Raw genomic sequence first — 12,272 nt, forward strand, 5'->3', positions numbered from 1 at the left:
GGACCCTCCCCTGCAGGGACACTTGGGCCCCTCCTGGTGACATCTAGTGGCCAGTGGCCTGCAGGCCTGTTCTTTTAGCTGCCCACCCAGAGGCAGCCTCACCCCTCTGGCCTGGGGAGGACTGGCCGGGGCCCGTGCAGCTCTGGTCACGTGGACTCGGCTCCTAGCCAGGCTCAGCCCCTCCTGAACCTTTGTTCCCCTCTGTCAGACCAGAGGAATGTGTGTGTGTGTGTGTGTGTGTGTGTGTGTGTGTGTGTGTGTGTCTGGAGCAAACTGTTCTCTTTCAAATAGATTTTAAAAAAGTTTCTCATGGAGGCCACTCCTGGCAGGATTGAGGTTCCTTGGGGATGAAGGTGGCTGTGGCCCCCAGCCCCCTGCCCATGTCCTAGATGACATTCTCGAACAGCTGCATAGAGCTCATGATGTTCTCATCCTGCGTGGAGAGAGAAGGAGAGGCCTGTCGGGTGCTGGGGGCAGGGGTGGGGGACGGTCTCCAAATCCACCCCCCTTGAGCAGATTCCTGTCAGGGACTTGGACCCTGCAGTGACAGCTCTGTCTGTGTCACTGGGTAGATGGGGGAGCAGAGAAGTTGGGCAGCTGGTCCAAGGCCCCAGCTGGTAAGGCATAGCCTGTCTTCACCCCACGGCCTGACTGCAAGCCCATCTGGTGACTGCCTGATGGACAAAGTCCTCCCTGGCTGGACACCCAGTGGAGGCCAGGGGTACTGAGGCTGCCTGGGAGTGAGGCAGAGGTAAGGCCTGTGGAGGCCCTGCGTCCTGTCCCCCAAGGGTGCTCCACAGAGGAGGCCACCAGCAATGCTGGGGAGGCTCTGGGTGCCTTTCCCCAGAGTGACCCCTTCCCGAGGGCCACAGAGGCTAATCACCCTCCCTCTGTCCCCATGTCTGCCCCCTCTGACTCCAGGTGCTACAAGGGTGGGGCTGAGGGAGGGTCTGTTGGGGGGTAGTGGGGGGGTGCAGGCTGGCAGGAGTGGGTGGACTCAGACAAAAGAATGAGGCTGGAGCTTGGATGCAGTGCCCAGGAGGTGGGGCAGGCCCGAGGACAGCTGCAGGGGCAGGACTGGGTATGGGGTCGGGTGGGAGGTGTCAACCACCCTCCTCTGCGCAGAGCCTGAGAGGACTGTGCACCCAGCCTCCCGATGCCGCCTACCTTCTGGCAGGTCTCCAGGAACTCGTCAATGGTCACCACCCCGTCCTGATTCCGGTCCATTTTCTGTAACCCAAGCCACACCCGAGGTGAGTCTGTGCCCCATCAGGGATGGCCCCTGCTCCCGGCCTGAGGATGTGGCAGTGGATGGATGGGCTCCCTCCACCTGACTCGTCCCCTCTGCCCCTACCTTGGATCCAGGCCACATAAAGTGCCTTCCCTAGCTCCTCCCAGCCCCTGGTTGGCCCCTCTAGCATCTCTCCAATCTGCCCCCCTCAGCCACTTCTTTGAGCCTACCTGGGCTTATGCTTCCTAGAATCTGTCCCCATGCTCACCTGACCCCTCACCTCCCTGACAGCAGGGCAGATGGAGCAACTGAGTCACAGGATGGCCACATGTCTAGAGGTCCTCTAGCAAGTGGGAGGCAGAGCCTCAGCCCCTCTAGCCCCCACAGCCGCAGGGAAAAGGCAACCCAAGCCTGCTGCTCTCACAGAGCGTTGCCCTGGAGGAGCTGGGGACACTCTCGGGAGGACCCGGATCCGGTGTGGTCTTCCTGGAAATCACCAGCCCCAGCCTGCCCTGAGCCGAGGTTCAGCGGAGCAGGGCGGTGGTTTCATTCATTTCTCAGGGGCTTCTGACAACCTGCCAGGTTGGAGAGGCAGGTTTGACGCCTTGTGGGGAGGGGGCAGGTTCAGAGAGGGCAAGGGGCTCGCCCAAGGTTGCCCCAAGAGCAGGAGCCCCTTCCTCCACAGGGCTCCCCTGCCCCACGGCAGGGGCTGAGCTCGCTCACCTGGAAGAACCGCTCCACGTGCTCCATGGGCGCGTCCTCCCGCAGGATGGGGTAGGTGTGGCGGCCCATCATGTTGTAGATGGACTTCATGATGGCCAGCATTTCCTGGGGGGAGGGGCTGCATGAGGGGGCAGAGGGCCACCGCCAGGGCAGTGGTTGAGTGGGGAGAGGGGCCGAGCGAGCTGGAGAGGAGAGCTTCTGACTCTCTGAGATAAATTTATCTCCCAAAGAGGCTGGAGATGGATGTTTATGTGCTAATCTTCAAAATTTGAAACTGTAACAACTACTTCAAACACAAAAAAATGCCTGGGCCAAACAAAACCTGTTTGTGGGCCAGAGTGACGAAGGCGCTCCCCTCACTTGGTGGGGGCTGAGGCCAGGACCCCGGCTTTTCCACTTGGGTCTCCTCAGGCCCTCTCCGTAAGAAAGGACGGCCAGAGAACACTTGCTGGCTGGACCGGGATGGGTGGTGTGGGGGACCTGAGCCCACGCTCAATACCCAGGCGTCCAGGACCGAGAGCACAGGGGAGGAGAGCCCGCGGGCTGCTGCCCCAGGGCCAGGCTGAGTCGTGTCTCTGGACAGGGAGGGGAAGAGGGGTAGCCGGGCCTCCGCCCCCAGCCACCCCGCTACCTCTTTGGTGATGTAGCCGTCCTTGTTAATGTCGTAGAGATTAAAGGCCCATTTGAGTTTCTCGTGGACTGTTCCTCGCAGCAGGATGGAGAGTCCGACCACAAAGTCCTAGGGAGGAAGGGGCCGGGGAGGAGTGTCAGTCCAGTGCCCAGATTCGATTTCCAGGTCGCTGTGTGGCTTCCATTGAAATTCACACCTCCACAGGTGGAGCCTCCATGACAGGTAGGCGGATGTCCATTCAGGTCAGTACGAGGTGAGTGTGTGCATGTGTGTGCACACCTACGTGTGTTTGTGTGTGCATATGTATGTGTGTGTGAGTTGTGTGCCTGTGTGTGTGTGCCTGGGGGTATGCATCTGTGCATGCGTGGCAGGGGTGGCATGGGTAGCTGATACTGATCTCAAACAAAGACACTGAAATACACGGCGGCTTAGCCTCATTTAATGCATTGCTGCTGACAGAGGCCTGCGCCTGCTCTTTTAACAAAGGGTCTCCTTTTAGTTTACCCAGCGCCTGGGTGTCAGAGGTGCTTGAAAACTTTCGGCTTGAAAAGCTAGACTAATGGTGCTCAACTCCTGAGTCATGACATGCTGTGTGTGGCCATCACCTCTGGCCTGTGACTAATTTATTACTAATGTGACAAAACAGGACTGTCCAAATGGTTTCCATGTGAAAACTTCAACCGTTTTGTTACAGCAATTGCTGGGAAGCGGCTCCCTCCCGCACCTCCTGGCAGGTGTGAAGGCTGAGCCCTCCCTGCCCCACGGGGAAGGCAGCAGAAAAGCGCTGTCCCCAGTCGTGGGTAGAGGATGGCCAGGCTGCACAGGGCCGGGGCTGTGCAAGGCGCCGAGTCTCCCTCAAGTGGTAGATTTTCTGGACCTGAGGAAGCCTGTCCCACGGGGCAGAAAGACAAAGGGAAACAGAGAAAAGCTATTTGGAAGAAACAAAAATTATTCCAGGACAAAAAACTTAATGAAAACTATTAGATTCAGAGGTTAGAGATCCTGTATCCTTAAAATAAGAACAGGATGCCATTAGAAAAAAGGAGGAATTGGAAACAGGAAAGATCTCTGGGGAATTAAAAATAAGAAAGCAAAATGACAGACCTAGAAGGGTTGGGAGAGCAGATGGAATCTTCCATGGAGTGGAACGAGAAGGTGAAGAGCCAGAAAGTAGGAGAAAGGAGAGGACAGTGAGGGGTGTGCTCCATGGGGGCCAGTGCCAGGACGCAAGAGTTCCAGGAGGACCCTGAGACGATGGTGGAAAGTGGGTTGAAGAAACCGTGAAAGATTGCCCGGAGTGGGAGGCAGAGATTCCAGGGTCTACCACGGGCCTGGCATGACACGTGGAAACAGCCGTAGTTTAGCCTGCAGGCACAGATCACGGTGCAATTTCAGAAAAATGGTGCAAAGAGAGGATCCTACAAGATTCCAGAGAGAAAAGCAGAGCCAAACAGAAAAAGCAAAAGCAGGTCCCATTCACAAAGTCAGAAGCAGCCGGCTGTGCCCGTTCCACAGTGACGCCGGAGGCAGGAAGCCAAGGGAACGGTGCCACCCTCACTCTGCAGGAGAACAACTTCCCATGGGAGTTCTGGTCTCTACAGTGCATCGAGCAAGAGTAAGAACAGAATAAAGATACTTCCAGATACCCAAAGGCTCAAAAGTTACATCCCACATACTCTTTCAGAGGACGCTGCTAGAACAGGTGCTCCTGAATGGAGAGAGTAAAGCAAGAGAGGAAGATGAGGGATTCCAGAAGCCGGGGGCCCAGCCCGGGAGAGGGAGGAACACAGCTCCTGAGGGCACTTGGGCCTACAGCGGATGGAGCCATGGGGGGCTGGGGAGGTGTCCTCAGGGAGACAGCAGACAGGAGGTTCGGACGACTGGAGAAGGGCCTGGGCTTACGTGAATGATGAGGTCACAGAAAACCAAATGAAAATTCAGGACAAACGTTAACTGTAGGCAAAGGACAGGAAAACATAATCATGGTTCATGATAATTAGTAAGTGTCTTGTCCCTAAGAATATTAAAAAAAAGATTGAGGTTATTGCAAATATCGGTAAACTGATCTGACTTTGCATTTTAAGGGTACGTTGGAAGGTTCTGAGGCCTGGCAGTGAGGAGGGCTGAGTGTCCTCCAGGTCAGATTCTGCACTCTCCGCCCCTGGCAGGATCTTTTGTGACCACTGGGATCCCAACCTGTGGTGCTCCAAGGATGGGGCCGTGGAGATATGCGTCTTCCTCCTTCCCCCCTCCTTCCCAGAGCAGAACTCTTTGAAATCATGAAGTTCCTTAAGGTAAACACACCAATGTGAAAGCAGAGGAACTAGTTTCACATGCAGAGAAGCATGCAGAAGGCCCAGGAAGATGCCAGTGATGAAAGACCTTCTGAGAAGGTGCCCAGCAGAGGAGCTTCAGCACCAGCGCCCCCAGCTCAGCCACTGCCAGACCCCACTCCCGCAGACCCGCCACCTACTACCTTATTAGGACCACTTTATTAGGGCCACAGGACACCTCCCTTTAGGTGAGTGAGAGGAGGCTGAGGAGGGTGACAGCAGCCTTCCTGAGTACCCGCCAAGCTCAGGGGCTGTTTATCACATCTTTTTTTTTTTTTTTTTTGAGACAGAGTCTTGCTCTGTCACGCTGGGTAGAGTGCAGTGCTGTCATCATAGCTCACTGCAACCTCAAACTCCTGGGCTCAAGTGATCCTCCTGCCTCAGGCTCCCAAGTAGCTGGGACTACAGGCCTGAGCCACAATGGCCGGCTAATTTTTTCTGTTTTTAGTGGAGACAGGCTCTCGCTCTTGCTCAAGCTCGTCTCTTGCTCAGGCTCCTCTCGAATTCCTAACCTTGAGTGATCCTCCCTCCTCGAGCTCTCAGAGCGCTAGGATTACAGGAGTGAGCCACTGCGCCTGGCCGATCGTCTCATTTCTGAACAAGAAAATCCATCCCACCAAGCCCTGCGTGGGCCCATTACTTGGGATTCCTCCTCACACTTTACTGTCCAAAGTCTCAGGTGCCTCTTAAAAGGGACACCAGAAACTGGTCACAGAGGCGGGTGCTGGGGGGAACAATGAATTTTCCCTGGTTGGATTTTTTCCGTGTGCAATGGTATTAGTATTTCAGATACTGGTGAAAATGAAGAGAAGAGAACACCACGTGCTTGCACAAGCAAGGCCCTGGCAGTGAGGTGCGGGGCAGGGGCAGTCCTGTGGTCACAGGGCAAGGTGGGTGTGTGTGGATGTGTGTGAGTGTGCCCAGCGGGGCTTGCAGCACAGAAATAACCCGAGAGCATTATCGATGAGCTATTATTACCCCGGCGCGTGCAGGGGCTTGCTCTGTGCTTTCCTGTCAGCCGCCCTTGGCCCTGGAAGCCGAGCCGGTCCGTATTGATCAGGCCGGCTCTCAGCAAGGTTTTCCTCTCCGAAGAGGTTTCAGCTTTTCGCCTGCAGCTATTTTTAGGGGCCTGGGCTCCACAGATGGGGCCTCTAGCAAACAATCCTGTGCGGCCAGGCCTGGGAGGAGCTGTGAGGCTGCCACACAGAGAGCCCGGCCCCGCGCTCTGGCGGGGAAGCTGTCTGGGCTGGGGGACGGGCTTCTCCTTCCTGACAGTGGGGGGCACCGGGCTTCACTCACAGTGCCCAGCTGGGATGTTTTCTGGATGTTTCTGGCCTGTTTTCTGGGTAACAAGGGGCAAATTCTGGGGGCCTGAAATCCCAGCATTTGCAGGCCAGACCTCTGAGTTAAACCTTGACCCCTGTGAAAATGCGCATTCACTGGGTGACTATGCCACAGCGTGCATTCGCAGCGCAGCATCTCCGGTGGCGGAGCACAGCTGGATGGGAGCTCCTCGGAATGAAGAAACCGGGTGACAGGACGGCAAGGTTAAATGCCCCTGACCTCACTGGCCTAGAGCCACCTAAGTGCTGCCCACTCGTTCCCTGGGTGACATGCTGGACTTTTCCCACCCAGGATTGTGTCTGACGCTCTTGACAGCCCTGAGAGGGTGCCACTGGGGCTGGGAGATCCCCCCACAGGCCTCAGGGCCAGGGCACATGGGAGGGGTCAGTGGGGCCTACCTCGAAGCGGATGGCCCCGTTCCCGTCGGCGTCGAAGGCGTTGAAGAGGAAGTGTGCGTAGGTGGTAGCGTCTGTGGAGAGCAAGGCAGGGGCTGGGGTGTGTTGGCCCCCAGCCAGGCAGCCCACCTGGGGGTTCCAGCTGAGTCCCCTCTTCCAGCCGGACAGAGGCAGCACCAGGCCTCTGGAATGCAAGGGGTGGTGGGAGGGTGGGAGGGTCCCCTCCCTCCACACAGGGATGCAGTGAGGGCTTCAGAGGAGCCAGGGGGCCTGGCTGTGGACTCACCTCCCTGAGGGAAGAACTGTGAGTAGATGAGTTTGAAGGTGTCTTCATCCACCAGGCCTGTGGGACACTCCTGCAGCAGGAAGTCACCCCCTCAGCTACCTCGGCCACCCCCAGATCCATGCCCCGACTCTGACTCCATGGGGCCTGGCCTCTCTCCCGCTCTTGGGGGATGCCTGGGCTGGGGAAAGCCTGGGTGGGGTGGGCGAGAGGAAGGAGGGGTAGGTAGGAAGGGGGTGGCTGCTCTCTCGTGCCGAGCCGCTGTCCTTCCCTGTACCAGGATCAGAGACACAGAGAAGGGAGCACAGTGGACCTCACAATTCTGATTCTGGGGCCCCCTCCAGCCCCCAGACAGCTCTCCCACAAAATGTAAGCCCCATCAAGGCCCCTGGGATATTTACTGTGCCATGGAGAAGCTTCTAGAAGGTCTCCCTGGGCCTGGGTCCCTCCTGCCTGGAGTCAGGAACAGGGAGGGCTGAGTGGGTAAGGGTCTCAGGGCCTCTCCCAGGGGGAGTGGGGGGCACTTACATTCTTGAAGCCCCTGTAGAGGGACTGCAGCTCCTTCTTGGTGAACTTGGTCTGTGCCTGCAGCCGGTCCAGCCCCTCCGGCTGGTGGCGCACCGTGGACAGCTCCAGCTCACTGTCGCTGCTGTCTGGAGAGGGACACAGACCCGAAGGGGTGAGGCCTGTGGGCCTGCTCTGGTGTGGGCAGTGCCAGGGCACCGGCTGAGACGGGGTGGAGCCACCCTCCTCGCACTGCCCAAATGGAGGGGCTGTGACTGAATGGCACATTCGGGGTCATGCCGCATGGCTTCTGCTTCCCTGTTGCCCACTGAGGGGGCCCTCCCCACCTGCTTCACCCCAGGAGTGCCCCTGCCCAGCCACATGGTGGGACGGAGTGGGAGCTGTTCTTGTCCTAGAGAAACACTGAACAAGGAGAGACAGGAGGGAAATAGACAGCAAGACAGGCACAAGGGACCCCTGAACTTCACGACCGAATTCCTAGACCACCTCCTCAGTGTGGCCCTCCTTAACTTCCCCCCGGAATGGGGAGGGCTCCCCTCTTGGCCCATCAAAGCCTAACATGATGCTGTCCAGCTACATTTGGGATAGGGGTGTTATCCACGTTTAGGTAGAAAGTCAGACCTCCAAAGCCCGTAGGGCAGAGATCAGACATTTCCTTTAAAAACAACACACCAAAATGTTAACCAAGGTTACCTCTGGGGGACTGGGGATTTCAAGTGATCTTTACTTTTTTATTTATCATTTTGTTCTTTTTTTTTTTTTTTTTACATTTTCCTAATTTCTTTTGATACGAAATGCATCACCTTTACAATACAAAATAAACCTATGGACAAAGCAGCATTCAGTACCCACACCTTGCTAAGCAGCACGCTCACGTAGCTGGAGAGTGTCACCTTCTCACTGACTCAGACACGTGAGCCCTGCTGCACCGTCACTCTGCCTGCCCCAGCCGAATGGGGAGTCCATGATTATCTGCACGGCTGCAGCTTGCTGCTGCCCCTCCGCTGCAGGGGCAGCAGTCCTGCACTGCTCATCCTGTGCCCGCGTGTCTAGTACAGTGCCAGGCAGGACCCTGTGCTGAGCCTTCACTCCTGGGCCTCCCCTATGACCCTGGCAGGAGAAACCAACCGCAAGAGCACCTGGAGAACTGTCCAGCAATAAAGGCTGTTTCCTTGTCCACACTCGCTCCCAATCTCCAAAAGAACTATTTCCCATCTTCCTTCTCTTTCAGTTTCCAGAATCCCCTTCCCCACCCTTACCCTCGGGTTGCTTCCTACTTCATTAAGAAGATTGAAGCCACAGAAGATTTTCCCAAGTTCTTTCCACCACACCTACCCATCCACCTGCACCTGGCCCAGACATGGCTTTCCCACCTTCTCTGCTGACGAACTGTCCCTGTTCCTGGTGAAGGCAAACCTCCTGTGCAGTGGGTCCAGGATCCCTCTCATCTACTCAAGCATGTGGCTTTAGCAATTCTCCCCACTCTTTCCTCATCATTTTTTCCTTCCCTTCTGGATCATTCCCATCACTACACAGACATATTGATAAATCTGGCAATCTGTAGTCAAATTAAGGATAGGCAAACCCTGTAAGCCAGCAATCTCACTTTGGATAACATCCCACATAGAATCTTCCCCAGCTCAGGGGATCTGTACGAGACGCTGATAGCAACAGTATTTTTGGTGGTAGGGAGTGGTTGGAGGCAACTCAGGGGTCCATCGCAGGCAGGATAGGTGGGCACACTGTAGGGATGCACACCAGGGGCAACATGCAGTGGGTTAGATGCACACATAGCAGCATGGATGGATGTTAAAAATAGGTTGCTGCCTTGATTAAGAGGCAGACTTTTCAGACTGGGTGAAAAGGCAAGGCCCAGCTATAGGCTATCTACAAAAAGGACACTCTTAATACAAAGACAATGACAGATTTAGAATAAAAGCGTGGGAAAAGGATAAGAAAGCTGGACATTTCACAAAGATACAAAGATTAATTCATCAAGAAGACAGAATAATGTGGAACATATACCACCTAGTAACAGAGCTTTAAAATACCCAAGGCAAAAAATTCAAAACTAAAGGGAGAAACAAGCCACAATCATAGCTAAAGACTTTAAACATCCTTTTCTAGTAAATGGTATAACAAATAAAGGCATAAAAGATTTGAAAAACACTATCAACCAATTTGACCTAATTAATATTTTATAGGACACTGTATAACTATAGAATACACATTTTTCTCAAGAGCACATTCTGTGGTTACCAAGATATACCAGATGCTGGAACATTAGAACAGATTCTGACCACAATGGTATTAAGTCAAAATTCAGAACAAGATATTTAGAAAATCTCAAGCACTTAGAAATAAACAACACATTTCCAATTAGCCTGTAGGTCAGAGAATAAAAATCACAAGGCGAATTTTGAAATACTTTGAATTGTATGATAACAAAAAACACAGCATATCAAACTTTGCTGGATGCAGGTAAAGCTGTCCTTAGAGGGAAACTTAACGTTTTAAATTCCTTTATTAGTGTGCACCACCTGAAGGATGGACATATTTGAAATTCGGACTTAGGGTGGGAGCGGGGCGGGGGGGCAAGGGCAACATACGTAACCTAAACATCTGTACCCCCATAATATGCTGAAATAAAAAAAAATTCCTTTATTAGAAAAGAAGATAGGTGTAAAACCAATGATATAAACTCCTAGATCTAAGTATTTCAGAATATAGAAAAAGCACAGTAAATTAAACTCCAAGTAAGCAGAAGAAAGCACATAATAAAAATAAGAGTAGAAGTCAATGAAAAAGAAAATAGACAAACAGAGAAAAACAAATAAAATCATTAAGAAGCTCAATAGGCAAGTCATAGGCTGGGAAAAACATAGCTTTAGTGCATGTATTTGACAAAGGACTCATTTCCAGAATATATAATAAACTTCTACAAATCAACAATAAGACCAAAAACTCAATTTTTAAAATAGGCAAAAACAGGCAAAAGACTAGGCCACTTCACAAAAGAAGATATACGATGGTCAATAAGTACAGGAAAAGGTGTTTGAAATAGCACTAATCATGAAAGAAATGCAGATGATTCAATGCAATATGCAAAATACCCAGTCATTTATCGTTTCAAAAAGACTGACAACGCCAAATGTTGGTAAGGATATGGAGCAACTGGAACTCTACTGGTGTAAGTGTAAAATGGTATAACCACTCTGGAGAGCTGCTTGTCAATGTCTTATAAAGTTAAAACATACATCAACCTGATGACCTATTTACCCAGGACAAAGAAAGACTTGTACAAGAATATTCATAGTAGCTTTATTCATAATAAAGTTTCATATTCAAAACTGGAAACTACCCAAATAATCAACAGAAGCATGGAACTATGACATATTTATATAATGGAATACTATTCTCCATTAAAAAAAAGAAATGAACTACTGATAAATGCAACATGGATGCATCTCAAAAATAGCATGCTAAGCAAAAAAGCCAGACATAAAAGAGTTTATACTATATGATTCCATTTATACAAAGTTCTAGAACAGGCAGCACTAATGCATTGTGAAAGAAAGCAGTACAGTGGGTGGTGCTACAAGGGTGTATACAACTGTCAAAATGTACTGAACATTTAACATCAGTGCATTTTGTTGTATGTAAATTATATACCAATTAACAAAAAGAAAACATATTGATTAGACTTCTGCTTTCAGTCATGATGGGATGGTGAGTGGCAGACTTACCATCCCGGGGCAAATAACTTTAGAACTGGAGGAAGTATGTGAGGCAAGTGTGTTCAGGATTTGGACTATGGCATAGGGCTAAAATCTTTGAGAGCAGGGAAACTGAAGTGAGCTCCACATTCACCCTGGGTATGTGCCTAGAGACACTTTCTAAAACATGACACAGGGAGGTGGGACATAAGCCAGGGAGCAGCAGTCTTGCTGAGCTGATAAGGCAGAGATCAGAGTTTGGGGCTGCTGAGGCAGGTGGAATTTTCAGAGCAGAGTCCTGGAGAGGAAGGAGCTGCACAGAATGGTAGCTCCAAAAGTCTGCATGTGGGTCTTCTTGGGGCCTTGGCCAAGGGCTAGGCTACACACGTTTAGAATGAGATTATAACGATGAGAAGAGAGCAGCTGCTGGGCAAGAGAGGGCTAAGGAGACAGAGACCTGAAAGGACGCATAAGAATTCATTGCAGCGATGGGAAAAATTGGAGTATTGGTTAAGCCAAAATGGAGATATTTCCCTAAGCACCTCAGGTGCTGAAACCCCAGAAAGGCCATGCTTTAGGAATAAGAACTATGTCCTTGAGTAAGGGCATGCTCTAGACCTAAAAACAAAGTCAAAACAAACCTACTCTAATAAAGCCTAAATTAAAGTCTGTGAAGATCAAGTGGCTCTGCCAGATTTAACTGCCTACAAAACTAAAATTTAACAGCATTTATATTAAGATGATATAATCTAGATTCCTCACATATAATATCCAACATGTAATTAATATCCAACATATAATAAAACATTTAAAGACTTGGGAAGAAGCAGGAAAATGTGACCATAATAAAGAGATAAAGGAGCGAGCAGAGTCATTAGATTTTTGTCATTAGAATTATTATTAGAATTATTAGAAAAGAACTTTAAAACAACTTTTATCAACATGTTGACAGAATTAAATGAAAGAAAAGAGTAATAGAAGGGAATCTTAGTAGAAAAATAGAACTATTCAAAAGAACCAAATGGAAGTTCTAAACCTGAACAAAACAATACCTAAAATTAAAAATTCACTTGATGAGCTTCAGAGAAGAT

General features: G+C 51.3%; 1 protein-coding gene across 3 annotated transcripts in view; it reads right to left on the reverse strand.

Annotated features, from left to right (window-relative positions):
- Positions 1 to 384: 384 nt before the first annotated feature.
- The window catches only part of KCNIP3 (Kv channel interacting protein 3, calsenilin), an 89,703-nt gene continuing 77,815 nt past the window's right edge, over positions 385 to 12,272 (reverse strand). Inside the window, exons 3-9 of one of the 3 annotated variants that reach the window (XM_012641889.1) lie at positions 7,469 to 7,593; positions 6,944 to 7,013; positions 6,661 to 6,731; positions 2,586 to 2,693; positions 1,955 to 2,059; positions 1,168 to 1,230; positions 385 to 433 (exon numbers count right to left, since the gene is read on the reverse strand). In XM_012641889.1, the coding sequence (XP_012497343.1) occupies positions 386 to 433; positions 1,168 to 1,230; positions 1,955 to 2,059; positions 2,586 to 2,693; positions 6,661 to 6,731; positions 6,944 to 7,013; positions 7,469 to 7,593 (590 nt within the window). In that variant the 3' untranslated portion in view covers position 385. Of the gene's footprint in view, positions 434 to 1,167; positions 1,231 to 1,954; positions 2,060 to 2,585; positions 2,694 to 6,660; positions 6,732 to 6,943; positions 7,014 to 7,464; positions 7,594 to 12,272 lie in introns of all 3 variants that reach the window. The other 2 variants (XM_012641892.1, XM_012641891.1) reach the window with 2 other exon arrangements.

Source organism: Propithecus coquereli, unplaced genomic scaffold (assembly GCF_000956105.1).
Source record: "Propithecus coquereli isolate 6110/MARCELLA unplaced genomic scaffold, Pcoq_1.0 Scaffold171, whole genome shotgun sequence".
Taxonomy (NCBI): domain Eukaryota; kingdom Metazoa; phylum Chordata; class Mammalia; order Primates; family Indriidae; genus Propithecus; species Propithecus coquereli.